We start from the raw sequence: 23,729 nt of genomic DNA, 5'->3' as shown, positions 1-23,729 counted from the left end.
CCAATCCAAAACATTTTTTTGCAACTTGTCTATTTCTTTGTCCATAACAAGCTTAAATTGTACCATGCTGTGGTCGCCATCTCTAAAATGCTCCCCCACCTCAGCCACCTGTTTGGCTTCATTCCCCAGAATTAGGTCTAGCACTGCGCCGTCCCTTATTGGACCCTCTACATATTGACCTAAAAAGTTCTCCTGTACACTTTTCAAGAAATCCACTTCATCCAAGCCCTTAACCCTATGTCTATCCCAATTAATGTTGGGAATGTTGAAATCACCTAATATAATTACTCTATTGTTGTTGTTTTTACATACCTCCGCAAATTGTGCACATATTTGCTCCTCAATATCCCGCTGACTATCTGGGGGTCTATAATAAACACCTGACAATGTGGCTGCCCCTTTTTTATTCCTAGGCTCAACCCACAAAGCTTCATTCGATGCCCCCTCCAAGATATCATCTCTCCTTACTGCAGTAACTGACTTCTTGCAATGCCTCCTCCTCTTTCACCCCTTCCCCTGTATCATCTGAAGATTCTATATCCCGGAATGTTGAGCTGCCAATCCTGCCCATCCCTCAACCACGTTTCAGTGATGACTATATGTCACAATTCCACATGTCAATCCTCACCCTTAACTCATCCATTTTACCTGTAATACTCCTGGCATTAAAGTAGAGGCCACCCAGCCTTGCCTTAGTTCCTTGAAACTTAATGCAGCTGTACTCCCTCTGACTTGATTGTTTTACTGTATTATGATGTGTTTGAGACTGGAGTATCTAGCCCTCAGACTTAATGTGAAATTCAGTTATGTTATGATCACATTTTCCCAGGGGGTCTTTTGCTTTGAGATTGCTTATTAACACTGCCTCATCGCACAATGCTAGATCTAAAATAGCTTTATCCTTTATAAAAACAAAAAAACTGCGGATGCTGGAAATCCAAAACAAAAACAGAATTACCTGGAAAAACTCAGCAGGTCTGGCAGCATCGGCGGAGAAGAAAAGAGTTGACGTTTCGAGTCCTCATGACCCTTCGACAGAACTTGCAAGTTCTGTCGAAGGGTCATGAGGACTCGAAACGTCAACTCTTTTCTTCTCCGCCGATGCTGCCAGACCTGCTGAGTTTTTCCAGGTAATTCTGTTTTTGTTTTAGCTTTATCCTTTGTTGGTTCCACAACATAATATTCCACGAAACTGTCCCAAAAGCATTCTACATCTCATCTTCCAGACTGCTTATGTCAATTTGAGTTGTCCAGTCTAAATGAAGATTCAAGTTCCCCATGATTATTACATTGGACCCCAACTCCTCAAGTTCTTTCAGACGAACATAATTCCTCGTTCTACCGATGTTGTTGGATCCTTCCTCGCCCATTCCAAGTTTGTCTCCAGGTGCAAGGAGATGTCTTTAACCCTGGCACCGGGCTGGCAACACAACCATAGGAACTTTTGTTTGTGGCTGCAGAAAACAGTATCTATCCTCCTGATTGTATTGTCCCCTATTACTTCCACATTCCTTTTCAATGCCCTCACTTGAATGGCATCCTACACCATTGTACACTGGTCAGTATGCTCATCCATCCTGCAGTCCTTGATCTCATGTGCACAGGTAGCAAGTACATTGGACCTCTTGGTGAAAGTTGAGGGCTGAAACTCCTCTATCACTACACCTGGATCTCCTATATGTGCCTGACTCTCAGTCACATTCTCCTGTCTCTGACCATGGACTAATGGTAAAAGTTCTTATCCTAAGGGATTTGACTACTTCCTGGAACAAGATGTCCTGGTTACTTCACCACCGCCACCCCTGTCCTCACTTTATGCCCTACAATGTCTCGAACTCCAGCTCAACAACTCTGAACCAAAGTTGCTAAAGCTGCAGACACTTATCACAGATATGGTTGTACGGGATTGCAATGTTCTCTACAAACTCCCAAATGTTGTAATTACAGCACACTATCTGCCCTGCCATGTCTGTCTAACCTAATTTATTTATTTGATTATTTAACCCTTTACAAATTTTGTAATGGAAAGTAATAGCAAATTACAGTCTCCTGGTTTTGAGACAAAACAAAGACATTCACCAGTTACTGGAGGTGATACATAGAATAAAAAGCAACACCTTTTTCCCTCTCTGAAACAAATTGCCATTTGCACCAAATTCCTGGCTTTAGCACTCTGTTAACGAAGCACTCAGTTCCCCAATCACGCTGCACTTCACACTCTGTGCAGGAGCAAATATAGAATGAGCCCACCTGTACTCTAAACAGTTCAAGAGTGCAGTGTCCTTTTATTTGCCATTTATTCGTTCATGGGATTTGGGTGCCACTAGCTAAATCAGCATTTATTGCCCACCCCTAATTGACCCAATAATGGACCATGTTTGTCTAATATCCTCACCATAACTTTGCTGGGAATTCAGCAAAACAGGGTATCCATTATACTTATTGAGAAATTACAGTAGCCTAGCAGTGGCCTCTTCAAGAAAATTCCCAGCCTATGTTTAAACCAGGCTGCTGGGGAAAAAGTACTTCCTAACTAGAAGGGAATAAAAAGTTGAGACAAAGTATTGAAGTAAAAGTAGCCAATGACAATGTAGTCTCCAGAATAAGGTGAATAAGTTAATTGCCCACTTTCCTTAGTGGGAGTACAACAAAGATTGGGTACCTTAAGGTTAGAAAGTGATGGTTTCTCACCTTTGAATTCGATCAGGAAACTGTTAAATCCTTCTGAAATTAATGGATAGTTCCCTCTTTGTTTTGCACTTTTCAGCCTAGCTTAATAATAGAAATAATTATTTTCGTTTGATAGATTTGAATAACACATTTTGATATATAAGTTGACTCTTTGTGTCTGCATAATTTTAGCTATTTTTTTAAAGATAGTATTGCTGAAAAAGACATGCTGTTGAAGCTTTTCATCTTACAATCATCAGGGCACAGGCAAGAATAGCTAATTTCAAAGGGAACAACAATTTATACTGCATGAAGAAAGGGTGCTGAATGGTTGGCAAGCGGATTCTCAGTTGAGACATTGCCATGAGAATGCACTTGGAAATTGTTATCCCCCAAAATATTAGAATTAGTATTAGCGTTTAACTCTTACCTATTCTAATTAAGTAATGTGATTTAAGATTATGATTATGATGCATGAACCAATAGCCTTATTTTTCAATGAGTATGTTTTTAACAGGAAGGACTTTGCATCCCATAGTGCAACTTGAGAACAAACCTAACAGCTTGCCTCCTTGATTAGAATGGTATCTTATCTCTCATTCTACAATGACAATGCACTATTTTGGAGAACTGATTTGAACCATAACAAAAATAAAAATACCTGGAAAAACTCAGCAGGCCTGACAGCATCTGCGGAGAGGAACACAATTAACGTTTCAAGTCCGTATGACTCTTCAACAGAACTAAGGAAAAAGAGAAAAGAGGTGAAATATAAGCTGGTTTAAGGGGAGGTGGAACAGGTGGAGCTGCATAGAGGGCCAGTGATAGGTGGAGATAGCCAAAAGACATAGACAAAAGGACAAAGAGGTGTTGAAAGTGGTGATATTATCTAAGGAATGTGCTAATAGGTGACATTAAGGGTAGAAAGCAGGACAAGCAAGGTACAGATAGCCCTAGTGGGGGTGGGGTGGCAGGAAGGGATCAAAATAGGCTAAAAGTTAGAGATAAAACAATGGATGGAAATACATTTAAAAATAATGGAAATAGGTGGGAAAAGAAAAATCTATATAAATTATTGGAAAAAAGGGGAATCGGAAAGAGGGTGGGAATGGAAGAGAGAGTTCATGATCTAAAATTGTTGAACTCAATATTCAGTCTGAAAGGCTGTAAAGTGCCTAGTCGGAAGATGAGGTGCTGTTCCTCCAGTTTGCGTCTTCGCTAGTGATAGTATTAGGGTTTAAACTAGATTGGCAGGGGGATGGGAACCTGAGCAGGAGGACAGGGGAGGATGAAACAAGGACAGAAACGAAAGACAGAAAAGTAAGGAGCAAAAGTGGAAGGCAGAAAAAACAAGGGCGAAAAACAAATGGGGTCATAGTGCAAAATAAAGCTAAGGTGACTAACAAGGTTAAAAAGACCAAGTCTAAAGGCATTGTATCTTAAAGCACGGAGCATTCGCAATAAAGTAGATGAATTAACAGTGCAAATAGATATAAGCAGTTATGATAAAGTTGCAATTACGGAGACATGGCTGCAAGGTGACCAAGGATGGGAACTGAACATCCAGGGATATTCAATATTTTGAAAGGACAAACAAACAGGGAAAAGAGATGGGGTAGCATTGTTAGTAAAGGAGGAAATCAATGCAATAGTGAGGAAGGATATTGGTTTGGAAAATCATGATGTGGAATCTGTTTGCGTGGAGATAAGAAACACTAAGGGGCATAAAACGTTGGTGGGTGTTGTCTATAAGTCCCCAAACAGTAATGGAGATGGAAGAGAAGGTATTAAACAGAAAATTAGAGACACATGCAATAAAGGTACAACTGTAATTATGGGTGACTTTAATCTACATATAGATTGGACAAACCAAACTAGCAATAATACTGTGGAGGAGGATTTCCTGGAGCGTGTATGTGCTGGTTTTTTAGACCAATATGTTGAGGAACCAACTAGATAGCAGGCTATCCTAGACAGGGTATTGTGCAATGAGAAAGGATTCATTAACAATCTTGTTTTACGGGGTCCCTTGGGAAAGAGCGACAGTAACATGATAGAATTGTTCATTAGGATAGAGAGTGAAGAAGTTGAATCCGAAACTAGAGTCCTGAATCTAAATAAAGGGAACTACGAAGGTATGAGGCGCAAGTTGGCAGTGATGGATTGGGAAATCTTACTGAAAGGGTTGATGGTGGGTAGGCAATGGCTAATATTTAAGGAACGTATGCATGAATTACAACAATTATTCATTCCTGTGTGGCACAAAAATAAAACAGGAAAGGTGACTCAACCAAGGCTGACAAAATAAATTAGAGATAGTATTAGATCCAAAGAGGAGACATATAGAATTGCCCAAAAAAACAGCAAGCCTGAAGATTGGGAGCAGTTTAGAATTCAGCAAAAGTGGACAAAAAGGTTGATCAAGAAGGGGAAAATGAAATATGAGAGTAAACTTGCAGGGAAAATAAAAACTGACTGTAAAAGCCTCTATAAATATGTGAAGAGAAAAAGATAAGCGAAGACAAATGTAGGTCCCTTGCATTCAGAAACGGGGGAAATTATAATGGGGAACAAAGAAATGGCTGGAGAATTGAACATATATTTTGCTTCTGTTTTCACTAAAGAGGACACAAATAATTTCCCAGAAATGTTAGGGAACCAAGGGTCTAGTGAGGGAGGAATTGAAGAAAATCAGTATTAGTAAAAAAAAAATGGTGCTTGAAAAATTAATGGGGTTAAAGGCTGAAAAATCCCCAGGGCCTGATAATCTACATCCCAGAGTACTAAAGGAAATGGCCCTGGAACTATTGGATGCATTGGTGGTCATCTTCCAAAATTCTATAGACTCTGGAGCAGTTGTTACAGATTGGAGGGTGGCAAATGTAACCCCACTATTTAAAAAAGGAGGTAGAGAAAAAGCTGAGAGCTAACAGACCAGTTAGCCTAACATCAGTAGTGGGGAAAATGCCAAAGCTTATTATAAAAGACGTCGTAACAGAACACTTGGAAAGCATTAACGGGATTAGACAAAGTCAGCATAGGTTTATGAAAGGGAAACCATGTTTAACTAATCTACTGGAGTTTTTTTAGAATAGATAAGGGAGAGCCAGTGGATGTGGTGTATTTGGATTTCAAGAAGGCTTTTGATAAGTCCCACCTAAGAGGCTAGTGGGCAAAATTAAAGCACCATGGGATTGGGGGGTAATATACTGGCATGGATTTAGAATTGCCTGACAGACCGGAAACAGAGTGTGGGAATAAATAGGTCTTTTTACGGGTGGCAGGCAGTGACTAGTGGTGTATGCAGGGATCAGTGCTTGGGCCCCAGCTATTCATGATATATATAACTGACTTGGATGAGTCAATCAAGTGCAATATTTCAAAGTTTGCTGATGACACACAACTGGGTGGGGTTGTGAGGAGGATGTAAGGAGGCTTCAGGGCGATTTAGACAAGTGTGTGTGGCAAACACATGGTAGATGCTGTATAACATGGATAAATGTGAAGTTGTATGCTTCGGTGCAAAAAACAGAAAGGCAGAGCATGATGATGATATCTTGGGAAATGTGGATTTACAAAGGGATCTGGATGCCCTTGTACACCAATCAATGAAAGTAAGCAGGCAAGTGCAGTAAGCAATTAGGAAGGCAAATGGTATGTTGGCCTTCATTATAAGAGGATTTGAGTTCAGAAGTAGGGATGTCTTACTTCAGTTATACAGGGCCTTGGTGAGATCACACCTGGAGTATTGCGTGCAGTGTTAGCCTCCCTACCTAAGAAAGGATATACTTGCCATAGAGGGAGTGCAGCAAAGGTTCACTAGGCTGATACTGGGGATGGCAGGACTGTCAATTGAGGAGAGATTGGTTTGACTGGATCTGTATTCACTCGAGTTTGGAAGAACAAGAGGGGACCTGATTGAAATGTATAAAATTCTAACAGGGCTAGACAGACTGAATGCAGGGAGGATGTTTCCCCTGGTTGGAGTCTAAAACCAGGACCCACAGTCTCAGGATATGGGGCAGGCCATTTAAGATTGAAATGAGGAAACATTTCCTTACTCAGAGGGTGATCAACCTGTGGAATTCTCCAGCACGGAAGGTTCTGGAGGCCGGGCCACTGAGTATATTCAAAAAAGAAATTGATAGTTTTTTTGGATATTAGGGGCATCAAGGGGTACAGAGAGAAAGTGGGAATATGGCGTTGAGATAGAGGATCAGCCATGATCATATTGAATGGCGGATCAGGCTCGAAGGGCCGATTGGCGTACTCCTGCTCCTGGTTTCTATGTTTCTTAACCCAGCTTCTGTTCTACAACACAAAACTCCCACCTCTCTTCTTCCCCTCCCCCCAAATGAGAAAAATGTGGCAACTAGTTGGCATTAGGTTGATAATCTCATTTAGACCCAGGCTGAGTTGTGTGGTAAATGAAAAAATATCACAATTGAACAGTAGGGAGTGCTGAATAGAAGTATTAAAGACCATACTGTCTTTAATGTTAAAGTTGCTTGATTCCAGAATTGGTTATGCAAAATGTAAAATGTTACGTTTCAGCATGCTAACATTCATCTTAATGAGCACAAACATAAGTAGCTTATAAGGAAGCTGCCTATTAGGCTGGTGGAAACAGAGATGATTAATGATTTCAACAGGAAATTGGATGGGCACATGATAATAAACTTGTAAGGCTACAGGGATAGAATGAGGCAGTGGAACTAACTGGATTGCTATATGGAGAGTCAACATATCCGTGATTGGCTGAATGGCCTCTTCCAGTGCCGTAATGTTTCTACGATTCTATGACCTATGATGCCAGCAGAGTAAGATGTGGCCAGAGAATTTTGCTTAACTTGAGTTTGGCACTAAAGTGTAGATCCCTTGAAAGTATTCCTAGTTATTTGAGTTTCCAAAACTTTCACTTCCATTTATTATAGCAGGGCAGTAGAACTTGCATGATGTATTTTTTTTAAGCCATTGCCAAAGACAACAACTGATGTAACAAATGTGTTCAAGCAGGCTAATTTAAGCTCAAAGTTCCTGAGCTTAAGTAATAATTCTGAGCAGCAACACTTGCAATACAAGACTGCACTATATAGGAGATGGGAACCTGGTTACCAAATTGCTGAGCAAGAATAGTGAAGAAGGGGCACCAAGATGAATGGGTTATGGCAACAGTATTTACAAGTGATTGTACAAGCACTAGAATTTGGGGAAATAGAGGCATTAAGTAGAATGGATGGGCATGTTGATGGTTCCTTGACAGAACCCTGGCTTCATCAGCTAAATATCCCAGCTTTAAAATCCTTGAGAAAGGTTAAGTGGGAGAAAAAGAAGGGGTAGCCTTATCAAAGGCGCTCGATTACATCCATAGAACGGAAAGATTTTATTGATGGTGGTGCACAAAGCAAGTGTGTCATAGTAAAGTTAAAGGAAGAAGAAACTTAGTGTTTTGTTAACAATATGGGGCAGAATTTTCCCGTTGGCATGCGGGGGCGTGTCCCGCACATCCTCACGTAAAACGATGTGCAGTGATGTCAGGTGAGTGTCCTGATGTCACTGTGCGCCATCACAATATTCCGTTGGGCAGGTGTGCGATGATGTCCAATGCGTGCACGCCATTAATTAATGGACCACTTAAGGCCCTTGACTCTCCAATCGACGCAGATTTTTCGGCGCCTGTGCAATCTTCGGGTCAGCGCAAGGTAGGACACATTTGTATAAACCTCATCCAAGGATGTGATAAGAGGGCTCACTGGGGTTGGGAGTGTGCACTGTCAAGTATATTTTTGAAAGTTATTGAAACTTGCCTGTGTGATCTGCAGTACTTCAAAATGCATTCCAGCTGCTTTTTCTGGACTCTTAACCCTCGGGTCAGCACTCTGCAGTGGGTAATTTTTTCTGGGTCTGCAGGTTTCAGGAAGCCTTCCTTAGCCTGGGAATGGGAGTTGAACTGTCCACTGGAGGCAGCTCCTCTGAGGAGGAAGGGAAGGCTAGAAGGGGGAGGAGACCAGGAGTGCACGTTCAGCCTCCAGGGGAGCCACTTTTGGGAGGACAGGTGCAGGCACAAGGGGCACGAGGAGAACCAAGGCGGAAGGGGCCACAGAAGACACCACTATCTTGCTGCCAGATATACAGGTGCTGACGCAGCTACCTCAATATGTCTGAGGTGCAGTGCCAAAGAAGGCTCCGTCTCTCAAGGGAGACAGCCAACTATACCTGTCACTTCCTCCAAATAAAAGGTGTGGCTATGGGTACCCGCATGGGCCCCAGTTATGCCTGTCTCTTTATGGGGTATGTGGAACATTCCTTGTTGCAGTCCTACTCCGGCCCCCTTCCACAACTCTTTCTCCGGTACATCGATGATTATTTCGGTGCCGCTTCATGCTCTCGTCAGGACTTGGAAAAATTTATTAATTTTGCTTCCAATCTCCATCCTTCCATCATTTTCACGTGGTCCATCTCTGACACTTCCCTTCCCTTCCTTGACCTCTCTGTCTCAATCTCTGGTGATAGACTGTCCACCAATATCCATTACAAACCCACCGACTCCCACAGCTATCTCGACTACAGCTCCTCACACCCCACTTCCTGTAAGGACTCCATCCCATTCTCTCAGTTCCTTCGCCTCCGTCGCATCTGTTCCGATGATGCTACATTCAAAAACAGTTCCTCTGACATGTCCTCCTTCTTCCTTAACCGAGGTTTTCCACCCACGGTCGTTGACAGGGCCCTCAACCGTGTCCGGTCCATCTCCCGCGCATCCGCCCTCACTCCTTCTCCTCCCTCCCAGAAACATGACAGGGTCCCCCTTGTCCTCACTTATCACCCCACCAGCCTCCGCATTCAAAGGATCATCCTCCGCCATTTCCGCCAACTCCAGCATGATGCCACCACCAAACACATCTTCCCTTCACCCCCCTTATCGGCATTCCGTAGGGATCGCTCCCTCCGGGACACCCTGGTCCACTCCTCCATCACCCCCTACTCCTCAACCCCCTCCTATGGCACAACCCCATGCCCACGCAAAAGATGCAACACCTGCCCCTTCACTTTCTCTCTCCTCACCGTCCAAGGACCCAAACACTCCTTTCAAGTGAAGCAGCATTTCACTTGCATTTCCCCCAACTTAGTCTACTGCATTCGTTGCTCCCAATGTGGTCTCCTCTACATTGGAGAGACCAAACGTAAGCTGGGCGACCGCTTTGCAGAACACCTGCTGTCTGTCCGCAAGAATGACCCAAACCTCCCTGTCGTTTGCCATTTTAACACTCCACCCTGCTCTCTTGCCCACATGTCTGTCCTTGGCTTGCTGCATTGTTCCAATGAAGCCCAACGCAAACTGGAGGAACAACACCTCATCTTCCGACTAGGGACTTTACAGCCTTCCGGACTGAATATTGAATTCAACAACTTTAGGTCGTGAGCTCCCTCCCCCATCCCCACCCCCTTTCTGTTTCCCCCTTCTTTTTTTTTCCAATAAATTATAAAGATTTTCCTTTTCCCACCTATTTCCATTATAAAAAAAAAATAAAAAAAAAACCACTAGAGCTATACCTTGAGTGCCCTACCATCCATTCTTAATTAGCACATTCGTTTAGATAATATCACCAACTTTAACTTTAACACCTATGTGTTCTATTGTTCTATTGTCGTTGACATCTTTTGATGATCTGCTTCTATCACTGCTTGTTTGTCCCTACAATCACACCAACCCCCTCCACCTCTCTGTCTCTCTATCTCTCCGCCCCCCACACACACACCTTAAACCAGCTTATATTTCAGCTCTTTCCTGGACTCGAACTCAAGTTCTGTCGAAGGGTCATGAGGACTCGAAACGTCAACTCTTTTCTTCTCCGCCGATGCTGCCAGACCTGCTGAGTTTTTCCAGGTAATTCTGTTTTTGTTTTGGATTTCCAGCATCCGCAGTTTTTTTGTTTTTATACCTGTCATATGATGGGCCTGAGATCTCTGCTAACTGTGTGGGTGGACACCCCATGCCAGTGGCCCTGAAGGTCACAGCTGCCCTCAACTTGGCTCCTTTCAGGGCTCCGGTGGGTGATCTTTGCAGTGTCTCCAAATCAGCTGTCCACACTTGTGTCAGGCAGGTTACAGATACTCTGTTCAGGCATGCATTGACCTTCATCCACTTACGTTGGGACTAGGCAAGCCAGGCACAGCGAGCCAGAGGCTTTGCGGCAATTGCTGGCTTCCCCGAGTCCAGAGTGCAATAGACTGTACATATGTGGCCATCATGTTGCCAGCAGGTGAGCCCGGTGCCTTTGTCAACAGGAAGGGCTTCCGCTCCATGAAAGTGCAGATAGTATGTGATCACAGGATGCTGATTTTACAAGTCTGCACAAGGTACCCAGGCAGGTCCCACGATGCCTACATCCTCGGACACTCCCAGGTGCCGGGGCTCTTCAGTGCGGCTTGATGGATGGCTGCTGGGTGACCAGGGCTATCCCCTCAGAAGGTGGCCCATGATGCCCCGCCGCTATTCAAGGACAGAAGCTGAGCAGCGGTACAATAGGAGCCATGCCTCCACAAGGTCTGCGGTGGAGAGAACCTTTGGTTTTCTCGAGATGCGCTTCCGATGCCTGGACCGCTCAGTGGGGCGCACTCCAGTACTCCCCAGATTGTGCGTCGCTGATAGTGGTTGCATGCTGCGCTCTCCACAATTTTGTGCTGAATAGGGGGGATGCAGTGGATGATGAAGATGTTGAATCAGTGGCTGTGGCCGCACACGATGAGTCCAGCAGTGAGTCTGAGGATGAGTATACACAGGGAAATGCTGAGAGGGTAGACGCTGACCCGGGCGTACTGCAGGGACACCTGAGGGGGCTTTAATCCAATGAACCTTCAGCTAGCACACCACAGATGGACCTCCAGGACAAGCCTGGGCTGTAGGCTCCATACTCGACACATTAGCGCAAAATCTGCCAGGTTAGGAACAGTAATTAAGGGCCTTGTTAATAAAGCTGAATGTCCAACAAAGCACTCATTACAGTTTTGGAAACCATACACGTGCAGAAGAAAAGAGGCACCCTCAGCCATGGTGACATATCTGAATTTAATGTGTCAAGCAAACTAACTTATGCAAAAAAAAAAGACAATAGTGTTACAAACCAGGACAATCATAAGGTCCTCATCTCAGGCCAACACAAAAGCATCAGTGAAAAACCCGTGGTGTGCCTATGGTGCCTTATGTTTTCGTTTCCGGGTGCTGCGTCTTGGTGCTACCCCATCGCTCGGAGTGGCATCTGAGACAGCCTGCTGACTGCTGTCCTGTTGGCCTCAATGACCTTGGCAGTCGTCCTCTGGAACCTGGGAGGGAGCCAGTTCCATAGCATTTCCCCAGTTGTTGCAGCCCCACCGGATGCAACGGTCACTGGGAAAGGGACGGAGGAGCTGCCACCCTCATCCAGAGCACCCTGAGAGATGCCCACAGAGATGCCAGACAACTGCTGCACCGACATGAGGTCGCTTTGGACCTCCCTGCTCACTGTGGATGGATGAGTACCGAGCTGAGAAACTTGATGCCCAGACCGTCTCCCACACTGGCAACGACCAGCGGAGATCAATGATGTGAGGACTTGCTGGTCAGAGCACATCCCCAGGAAGCCCTGACTGGTCTCCTGGAGGAGCCTCACCACGAGAGTCGCCATTGTCTCCATGGAGGACACATGGTGCTCGGACATGTGGCTCATTGCTTCGGCAATCATCCGCGTAGACGACTCCTCCACGGAGACCAAGACAAGCATAGCTTCATGTATCTCCCCAGATGCTCCCGCACACCCGGCCCCATTTCCTGCCCCTGCTGAGTCGCGGATGACTCCAGAGGCACATCGTCAGGCACTGATTGAGCATGTGCCTGGTCTCCTGCAGTCCTCTGCTGGCACCACGGGCATTCTGTCTCTGCCAGCTCCTCCAGCGACTGTGAAGTGCCCTCACCACTGTGCCCTGGGACACTAGCTGATGCTCGAGTTCCCACCCAGGGGCTAGTATCTGCTCTAGTGCCTGCCTCGCAGAGATGATGTGACGCTGGTGAAACTTCAGGGCCCTCAGGTGAGAGAGGGGGCCCCTGCTGCTGCTCCTCCCGGCCCTGCTCCGCTGATGCTGAAAGGAAGAACAAGGACTTTGGATCAGTTAACGTGGAGACAATGTCAATGCGCATCCCTGTCCCTCGGATCATTATGTGCTCATCCTTCCATAAGCAATGGCCAAGCCATGTTGCAAACTTCAATCACTGAACATTCAGCACTGCCAAGGCTGTTGGGAGAACAATGGTGAGTGCACTGTTGAGCTTACATATCTGCCCATGGCACCCCAGCCTCAGCAACGGTGGACCTGGGCGATGGTGCATATGAAAATCCAGGGCCTCCTGCTTGAAGCGGCTAAGAATGGCGATCTGTGCCTGGCCGCCATCAGTCCTCACATGCTCTGCTGCATTATGAGCATTCTTCTCTTGAAAGTGAGAGACGAGCATTGATTAGTGCAAATTGTACATGGACTCACTTTGCGCACGGCCCACCCCAACCAGAGTGGGACAAATCAGGGCTGCAGTGCTGCCTGCACCCCACTGCTGCCAAACACTCACACAAAGATGCTAGGCCTGCTCCCCACCGCCCCCCTTGGACACATGCTGCCTACATCACATTAGGCACCACATGATATATCCTTCCATAGCAAGGAGGCGCAAGCACATGGAGCGCAGAGGGTAGCATATGGTTCTTTGCCACGCCACCTTGAAGCTCCCCTCCCAGCATGTCATCACCCTGACTTGGACATGTCCTGCAGTTCAAACACAGCGCCTAGGTGCAGCTGCTCAAGGTTGCCCCCAAAACAGTCATGTGGGACTCAGTGTAACACATGCTGCGGGGGCAAAACACATCTCTCACAGGCTGACCTCAGCATGGGCAATATCTGCTGGCCCACCCAGCAAAGGACACATGCCGTCAATGATCCAATGCAGTCACTACACTCAGACTTGGGGGAGGGGAGCAGTAGTGGGGTAAGCTGACCTGCTGGGTTAAATGACCAATGCCAACATGGTACTCACCCTGCCAGAGCACAACAAGTCGTTGAAGAGCTTGCAACACTGAATCCAGCTGTGCCGCACCACGTCAAGGGAGCTCACCATCTCCGCCACCTCCTCCCAGGCACGTTTCGTCTTGTGGGGGGCCTTCTCCTCCCACCCTGGGGATCCAGCACTTCCCGCCGTGCTGCCACCTCCTCAAGAAGGGCAGCAAGGCAGTCATCTGAAAAACAGGAGGCACACAGGCCTCCTGCCCTACCCTCCGGTCTGGCCTGCCCCAATGGCCAAGCCTCCGGACTTGCATTAACCTCATTGCCCCTGTGCACAGCTCTTCACCAGCCATTGTGAGCAGCCTTTCTGATACTGCCAGGCCTTCTTTTATACAGGCCTCCGGGTCGCCTTTGGACTCGGTGGCCTGAGCGCACCCGCCCACTCCTGCTGTGCACTGGAGATGTGAAGTACACTGGGCAGACCTTAATTGGCCCGCCTGTGTAAAATGGCAGTGCGGACCCAATCATAAGCAGTGATTGGGGCTGTGCCTGCTCCTGCTCCGCTCCCCCCACCCCCCCAACCAGAAAATTTAGCCCAAGGAAGAAAAGACTTGTTCCTTTCATGAGTTAAAATCCCTTGGGGCTAACACTGTAGGACAGACAATTTTCTTCCAAACTCTAACTTCTGGCAGGAGTGTGGCAAGCAAAATCAACTCTCGAGTTTGTCAACGCTAAAGTTCTAGATATGTACCTGAATAACCAGATTTTATTCATGAATTACCTGTTGTTTAGTCTCTAAAAGAAATCATTTCTGTGGCTGTACTCCTGCTCCACGCTGCACAGTAGTCCTCTTAAGATTCTCCTTACAGAGCAAGGTGTCATTGTCTATAAGAAACTTGAGTCAAGGGTATAGAATTTATCCTGGTGGATGCCCCACCATTTCTCTGTCCCTTTGGCCTGTGTCTGCCCCCACTGTTGCCACTGCTTACCTTCCCCCACTGGCATCCCTGAACCAGGTCCTGGCCCCAACTTGGGCACCATGGCCGCTGACTTTGGATGAGCATCGCTGAATGAGGCCTCCCGCTACTTGTTGTTACCCTGCCCTCCTCATCCAGGTTCAGGCTCAGTGTGATGGCAGCAGCTGGACCAGCCAGAATAACTGCTCCAACTTCCCCAATCACGGATCTCCCCCCACCCCCCCCACCCCCCCCACAAGCCCTTGCTGATCCCCCAATCATAGATTCTGCCTCTTGAAGAGGAGCAAGAGCGGGAGAGAGGGAATGTGTGATTGGATGAGCTGGAGCAGTGAGCATGGGAGAGATGGAATCTGTGTTTGGAGGAGCAGCTGCTTGCAGATTCTCTCTCTTCATGTATGGGGGTAACTTTTCTCTCATTTGTCACTCCCGTAATTGATTTTTCATGGGGCTTTGGAGGGTGAATTTGCCTGCTGCCTCTGTGTATTTTGAACCCTGGTTTCTGACGGTACCTAAGCTTGAACCACCCCTGGAGCCGTTGCCCCCTCCGGTTTTCGGATGTGACGACTCATTGCAGCAACTGTCAGGATATGGGGGAGAAGAGAACTGATTCCAACCCTTTGCTTCTCTGTAATTTATAGGCTTTGTTGTACTTCCAGTGCAAATTTTGTGTTGTATAATATTTAAGAGGCAATCTTTGCGTCTGACCATGTTCAAGATCCAACTTATCATGAGATTCAAAAGCCCTCTTCAAGTGCAGAAAATGCATGGCTTATTCCTGTTGTCCCTTCAGGCTCAAATGGAATTAATGAAAAATACTAAAATAAAAAGAGAGTACTCTGTGGGCCTCTACTTGAGCACTGCTGCCCCAGCATCAGTATAAAAGCATTTTCAGTTTGCCTAATTTTGGTGTAGGTTTTTTTCTTTGCAGTTCAGCCTCCACATGCAAAACCCCTATAGGTGGAAACTAAACAAATGAGGGAGAACATATTCAATATCTGTAATTAGCATAGTGTTCCTCACTACTTGAAGTTCTACAGCCGCCACATGCAGCACTTTTGTATATAGAGATAGAATGACAAATTTGCATCTTAATCATTTTATAAATAAAACTAATGAAGCCATCTGAAAGCCTTGTGTGCTCCTCACATTTAGTTCCACACTTTGTGTTTTGCTGTCTTCGTGCAGCTGGTATCCTCCAATCTATGTCTGGGCACATTGTAATTGAGTGAATCTCAAACAAATATTATTGGAAAATGCTTTGGAGTTTTCTAATTAATAGCACAAGAGTTATGCAGTGGTTACACATATTCCATCAGGAGTGGAGGGATGAGACTTTTTCAACTTCGTGTGTTCTTTTCTTAACAGCATTTATTAAGCAGAGAAGAGCAGGATTGAATGAATTCATTCAGAAACTAGTATCACATCCATCATTAAGTCAACAGTAAGTTTCATGTTATTTCTTCCATAGAGTGGAGACCATTTTCATTTTGATTGATGTATTATGTATTAAATGTGTCTTGTTACTTGCAGTTAAAGAAGCTTTCTGAATTAAATCCAGCTAAATAACAATGTATAATTTTTTTTAGATTTGTTTTTTTAATTCATTCTTGGCATATGAGCATCGCTGGGAAGGCCAGCAGTTATTGCCCATAAGTAGTGGTGGTGAGCCACCTACAAATGAATGACTTGCTAGGCCATTTCAAAGGGAATTTAAGAATCAGTCACATTGATGTGGGTCTGGAGTCACAAGTAGGCCAGACAGAATGAGGGCAGCAGCTTTCCTCCCTTGAAGAACATTAGAGTGCTAGATGGGTTTTTACAACAATCGGTAGTTTCATGATCACTATTAATGGGACTAGGTCTTCAAATTCCAGATTTATTAATTAATTGAATTCCTTCAGCTGCACTGGTGGAATTTGAACTTGCATCTCCAGAGCATTATTCCAGGCTTTTGGATTACTAGTCCACTAACCACTCTGATACTGTCCCTGTTTCTTATCAATGCTATTTCTGTAATTGTACTTTTCAAGGCTGTAGAATTGCTGTTGTGAAAAATAAATATGATTTTGCAGCATTTTGGTTTTCCAACCTGTTGAATGTGAACAGTCAGATTCAGCTTGAGATAGCCTGGGGATAGTGGAACTCTGAGGGCTAGATTTAGCCTCCAAGAATGGTTGCGTGAATTGTGATGCACAGTTAACCTACCTCTGTTTACTGCAATGCAGGCAGCACTCAAGTTCATGCTTCCTACTGATTTGACTGATTTCAGCATCCAGCCAACACTAACTGTGCTGTTGATTGGCTGAATGGATCAGCAGTAGACCAATATTACTATGTAAAGCCAGCCTCAACTGTTGTGGTGTTGTGACTGCAGCATGATGCTAGCAGTCATAAGTGGATCTGACCTGGGAAACATTTTTTTTAAAATTGTATAACACAGGATGGGAGACAACAAGTTCCAAGGTTTTCAGATTCTGCTCTGCAGGCCTTGATAAAGGAGGTGCAAAGGAAGAGAGATGTCCTATATTCATTTCCAACGAATTTACAAGCACAGCAACAGGTCCTTAAGCCTGGCTGGTCCATGCTAGTGTTTATGCTCCACATGAGCCACCTCCTTCACTACTTCATCTCTCCTGATCAGCATATTCTTCTATTCCTTCCTCCCTCATCTAGTTATCTAGCTTCCCCTTAAATGTACCTATGCTGTTTTCCTCAACCACTTCACATTATAGTGAGTTCTCACCCTCTCTGAGTAAAGAATCCCCCATCTGATTTATTAGTGACTATCTTATATTTATGACCCTTAGTTCTGGCCTCCCCCACAAGTGGATATTTCTTCTCTATGTCTACCTTAACTAAAACGTTCATAATTTTAAAGGTCTCTATCAGGTCACCCTTCAGCCTTCGCTTTTTGAAAGAAAAGATCCCCAGCCTGTTTGGTCTTTGGCTGCTCAGTGATAACCCCTCAGTTCTGGTATCATTTTAAGAGAGAATAGACTGTAATTCAGTACAGAATGGACTATCTTTGTCTGTAGGGGGCAGGGGGCCAATGCCAGGAGGCATGCAGTAGGACCTTGATGAGTACTGCAAGGAGTTCAATGACCTCACACAAGTGGCCGAAGTCATATCCAGATGCCATATCCTACCAACTGTACCATTTGCCTCAGATATCGGTTAATTCATCACATCCCCATCACTCACCTCTGACATTCTCTACCACTCATGATTTATACCTAATATTTAAATGCTCCATTACATCCTCTCAAACTTTGCACTGCTGCAAGCCCCATGCCCACATCTCTCAGTTTGTCTGCACTGTAAGGTATTCAGCTATGAGAGCCACAACACCATAAACATTGCATGATGATGGCTAACATGCTTCACTGTCTTGCTGGACAAGGTGTTGCACACCCAAAAGCAGCAGATGCTAACTGTAAGGGAGCACGCGTGCCTGCATGTGCAAACCCCACATGGAGGAGCTACGCTCACTATCGTTGGAGCATTCATTGCTGGGGCTATGGCAGTGTCCTCATAGCTAATCCTCCTCCTCAATTCCTGCCCATCCCACAATCTCTTTTGATTTACAAGCTGCAGATGGTGTAAACGTGCACCTCTTACATTTCTCCCTTTCCTCACCACAATTTCTCTTTTCAGAGACCCAAGGAATGCTCTGGAGGGATAGCAAGAAGACAGTGACGATGGAAAAACATCATCATTCGGTTGCACATTCACAGCGACCAGCTCAACAAATACTGACATTGCCCATAATTTAGAGGATAGTGTAGAGGCAGGATCTGCACATGGTGAGACACTGGGCATGAGCCATGGCAAGGGGCAAAGATAGTACAGGTTCCAGCTCACTGGAAGGTGTGGTTGCACAAAAGCTCTGCTGCAGCAGACTAAGATGAGGACTTCAGTGGGGTGGTCTACAGAAGCAAGCTCTTTGGTTTTCACAGTGAAATTCTTGGTGCATGGCTTTCATTGTATGCATGCTGCACACTAGTGTGGGCTGCACGCTAGAGTTACATCATTAGTGGCTTGCCTGGTAGCCACCCTTTGGTTTGCCATTATGGTTCAAATGGCACAGTTTACTGTTGCAGAATGGAGGCGCGTCATGACTACTGCCAGGATACTGTGCAATGACTTGCACGATATTCTGCTGTTGGTTACATTTCCACCTGGACATTCATGGAGTGAAATCCCTTTCAGTTTTAGTACTTGGCAGAGTTGACATGCAGTGTCTGCAAAACAATGTATGTGCAGTTCATGGCACCATGCATAATGGGGCAGCCTGCAATCGAAACAAAGCCGTGTGCTGTCTGCCTGATGAGCTCTGGCAAGAGAAAATGAAATGTACTTAGCCCTATTTGAGTAGAGAACCTCAGTGACCTTCCTTACCCTATGTGGATGGCAAACATCTCGAATATTTCCAACTCCAGCCTGGAAAGAGTCAAATGTAGAAAAGTTCTTTGCCAGTGCCTGTGAAGATAAGCATGGCAATGTGGTCCTTGACTTCTTGCAGTTATGATTGCAGCAGGTGGAAGATTACAGTGAGGACAACCTACTGAAGCACAAACATTTTAAACATTGTTTCTCACTGAGGTTCAGGTAGGAGAATTGCTCCTAGAACACCCTCAGACATTTTATAAGCATTTTTGCATTTACGTTTTTATTACCCCATTTTTTTAGAATATCAAACCATAGAAAAATGTGATTCTTTGTTTTCTTTAGCCTTGAAGTTCGAGCATTTCTTCAAATGGACAACCCAAAGAATCAGTCAGATCCATCAGAAGATGAAGATGAAAAGCCTGGTCATGTGGTAATGTGCACAGATGTATTATTTAGTATTAAAATATGTTTACTGCCTCAGAGACTGGCCGTATTCTATCATGATCAAATTTATTGTCATGCTTTCACCACAGAAGTCTCAGATCATTTTTTTTTCCCCACAGCAACATTCTACCTCTGAAATCATTTATCTTGGTGCCTCAGGAAATCCCCAGTGAGTATTTATAGCTCTGAATATTTATTTTAATATTTTGTTGTAATAAAAACTTAAATCATCTTGCTATTAAAAATAACTGTCATCTGGTTAAGTTGTCATTTTATATTACTCAATTGTGATTTCATGCTTACATATTTTAACCCATACAACTTAACTTTTAGACTTTTATGGGATTGATATTATTTCAGGGCTAAGCCAACAGACTTTGCTTTCTTGAAGCTAATTGGCAAAGGAAGTTTTGGCAAGGTAAGATTTTGAATACTCAACTTTCTCTTGCTTATGCTGATGCATTAGCTGCTTTTGCTTCAACATTTCACATTTCAAAATTGTGCCGCAATTTTTGTCCAACAAGAGATGGCCCTTATGTATCATAATGTTACCGACAAGGGGAACAGGCTAACTGTACTACTTTCCTCTCACCAAGTGCCCATAAGAGAAGGTGTTTTGAATTATTTTTAAAGTATACTGTGCCATGTTTTCCCAAACCCTTGGTTTGTGTGATGCAATTTATTAACAACTTACAGCAAACTTGTGTTATGATTAAATCAGAAGGTTAGTTTATTTCACATTCAAAACCCAGGTGAGGAGTGGTTGCAACATCCCACTCCACTGCACACACACACACACAGTAAGGGGGGATAGAAAGAGAGTTTTACAACTATGGATAGTAACAGTACAAGAACCACAGAAATGAATATCAGTTCACATGATTTCCAGAATCCAAGAAGTCAAAGTCCAGAGGGTGTTTCCGTCAAGGCGGAATTCAGTCCCGATGAATTTCTGTTTGGAGACAACAATATGAAAATCCTTGAAGCGAATGGCACTACAGCACACTGGGTTTTTTGTGCTTAGACCGCTTGGCAGGTGATGATCAGAGATTCTTAAAATCAAGCAGGCTTCGAGGAATTGAGAGATGGTAACTGGCTGCTTGCCCAGCTAGGCTGCTAGAGTTCTTTCCAGTTGGTGTTAAAACAGCAGTCTGAGGACTTTTCTGTTCTCAAAGGAATATATTGATTTCAAAATGGTCACGAGCCATGTGACCTTCCTCCACAATGTAATTTAAACGGGATGTTTATCCAATGCCTGAAACTGGCTTTGATTTCACGACTGATAATGACCTAAGCATTAGCTGCTGAAAGAGTTACCATCCGTATTTAGGTTCTTGTGTCAGAAAGCCATGGTCTAGGCATACGCTCTGACTCCACTTGAGGGGTAAGCTTATCAAGATGAAAATGATGTCCATTGTCCCCTCAATGGTCCCCTTTTGAAATGGACCTGGACAGTCCCAGCTGCGAGATGAGTCTGTTAACAGCTCTGCAGGCATAACGAGTTTTGATCTACAAGTCCCCTGGTTTCATGATTGCAAGGGGTCTGTACAATGAGGTGTGAGATTCCACAAGCTGTGAGAGGAATACTTTTGTTCTTGTAATTGCTATTCATAGCTTCCAGAACAAAGGGCCAATCCTGTGGTCATGTGACTTATAGCAGCCACCTTTTGGTTCATCAGAAAGTCAATGTTGAAAATAGCAGAAACCAATAAAGTTTTTGACATGTATACAGTTTTGGATTTGTTTTCATGTCTTATTGACCTAACAATAACTATAAATTATTTTTGTAGGTTCTACTTGCGAAACATAAAACTGATGGGAAATTTTACGCAATCAAGGTCTTGCATAAGAAAATAATCCTAAAGAAGAAGGAGGTGAGATTAAAAATTTCATTTATTGCCAGGAATTTTCTTTGGTAGTTTCTTAATTTGTGCACACATTTCAGATGTTAAAATATTTTTTTAATGCAGCAAAGGCACATTATGGCTGAGAGAAATGTGTTGTTGAAAAATGCAAAACATCCCTTCCTGGTTGGACTTCATTATTCTTTCCAAACCACAGACAAGCTCTACTTTGTCCTGGATTTTATTAATGGTGGAGAGGTTCGTATTGCTATTTGAACTGGTTGACCATTACAAACAGGTAACACTGAATTGTGATATGCTTTGCCCATCAAAAAAACCAAATTTCAGTATGCTTAACACTTTAGAACATTGGCACTAATGTTAAAATGAAAAGATAAATACAGAATTACTAAATAGCTGTGTTTGGGAAAATTGGCACTAATGTTAAAATGAAAAGATAAATACAGAATTACCAATTAGCTGTGTTTGGTAACTTTATATGAGACCGATAACTTTAAGGAAGATTTTAATTCCCAGTGGCCGACTGAAAGGATCGCACAACAGGATTTCAAGTTTTGAGACTTTCTGTTTACTGAACTAAAGCAACATCAACTAAATACCATTTAAAGGCAACTAATACTCTAAACTACAGAAAAGATATCCCCCCTTTAACTTCTTAATGACCAAAAACCCCACATCACAATTATAATTGACTGCCTGCTATCCGCTGAATTGCAGCTTTTATAGGAAACAGTGCAGCACTACTCCCAGCTTCCACTGGTTTCCCTTCTCACCATTTTGCTGAGTCGTAATGTTGAGTGACTTTCAAAATGTGCTTTTCTTCATTTCCGGAGAAGTCCTGAACTGACTACCAGTAGTAAGGCTTGCTCTAGCCATTCTTGCCACCCCTGGCCGTGCCAGAATGGATCTTCCAGATTCCTTAGATTGCCACAGGATGCTTCTTTTCAACCAGAAACCATCTTTCCTCCCACATTCTGCCTGGTAGTCCACAGAAAAGACATTTCTCTCTACTGACCACACCTGCTGCAGTCCTTTGTTTCTCTCTCAGACCTCCTGCTCTCTCTTTCTCTCTCTATTGCTTTCTGTCCAGAATCTCAGAGACACAAAGTCTGCCACTCTTTGTTTCATGTGCGTACATTTTGCACCATGCTTGATCCCTCTATTGCCATGGTAACCGAGCCACCTGGCTTATTGCTAGGCAGAACTCATAACAGATTACATGATCCTCTTAATTCCTCCATTTTACCTTGAATTAAAGACACAGCCTCTAAACATAATTATCTTTTAAAATCTTGCACTCATAACACATTATGGGCTATTCCACTACATTAAGGGCCTAATGTAATGCAAGATGTTACAATTTTGCTGTACCTAGTCTTCACAGAAAACCTTCTGTCTCCCTAATATAAGCCACAATTAATGTCTATTAAGAAATGGCGACCCATAATACTGAAATAAACTTAAAACAGGAAAGATTCCTCATAGTTCATGGGTAGCATTGAAAGTCTATGCTGTATTTAAGCATCATGAGTTAGTGTACTTGTCCTGATCTATTTTCAGTTGTTTTTTCATCTACAAAGGGAACGTTGCTTTCCAGAAGACAGAGCCAGATTTTATGCTGCAGAAATGGCCAGTGCATTGGGATATTTGCATTCACTCAACATTGTTTACAGGTATCCTATTGTTCTAAACTTAATGTAAATAATTACAGTCCATTATAAAAATGTGCATCTTCAATACGAGCTTCACATTGTACAATATAATTTTAATTTTACAATATAATATATTTCAACGCACAATGCTACAGAGTGATGACAAGCAAGTGGAGGAGGGAAGTGGAAGCTCTAGGCTTAAGTATTTTAACCTTCCCACATTCTGCACTTCAAAAGTAGGAATGCAAGCAATACTCATCTGACTATGCAAACAGTCCTACCTTATCATTTTGGTAATGCTAGCAGTGCTTTTTTGGAATGTGCACTGAAGGAGCATATTCCATCATATTCCTGACTTTCATATTGTATGCGGTGGAGAGACTTTGGGGAGTCGAGAAGTGAGCCCCACACCACAAAATGCACAATCTCTGAACTTCTCCAGTAACCTCAACACTAACATGCTTGGTCCATTTGAGTTTGTGATTAATGTTGAAACCCCAGGATATTGATGGTGGGGACTCGGTGATGGTAATGCCATTGAATTTCAGGAGGAAGTGGTTAGATTTTCTCATTGGAGCCAGTTGGAAAGCTGACATGTGAATGTCACAAGTATTACTTTACTCGTAATCAGCCCAAGCCTGGATGTTGTTCATCTTGTTGCATGTGGGTTTCGACTGTTTCTTTCCTGAGGAATTGTCAGTGGAGCT

General features: G+C 44.0%; 1 protein-coding gene across 6 annotated transcripts in view; it reads left to right on the top strand.

The window, feature by feature from the left end:
* sgk3 (serum/glucocorticoid regulated kinase family member 3) overlaps nt 1-23,729 on the top strand; it is a 134,750-nt gene that overhangs the window by 88,521 nt on the left and 22,500 nt on the right. For all 6 annotated transcript variants that reach the window (XM_041189597.1, XM_041189600.1, XM_041189599.1 and 3 more), the window contains 7 exons: nt 16,038-16,113; nt 19,404-19,491; nt 19,625-19,674; nt 19,866-19,923; nt 21,296-21,379; nt 21,476-21,607; nt 22,931-23,043. In XM_041189597.1, coding sequence (XP_041045531.1) covers nt 16,038-16,113; nt 19,404-19,491; nt 19,625-19,674; nt 19,866-19,923; nt 21,296-21,379; nt 21,476-21,607; nt 22,931-23,043 — 601 coding nt within the window. The remainder of the gene's footprint in view (nt 1-16,037; nt 16,114-19,403; nt 19,492-19,624; nt 19,675-19,865; nt 19,924-21,295; nt 21,380-21,475; nt 21,608-22,930; nt 23,044-23,729) is intronic.

This window comes from Carcharodon carcharias, chromosome 6 (assembly GCF_017639515.1).
Source record: "Carcharodon carcharias isolate sCarCar2 chromosome 6, sCarCar2.pri, whole genome shotgun sequence".
Taxonomy (NCBI): Eukaryota; Metazoa; Chordata; class Chondrichthyes; order Lamniformes; family Lamnidae; genus Carcharodon; species Carcharodon carcharias.
This window is presented reverse-complemented; position numbering and strand designations above follow the sequence as displayed.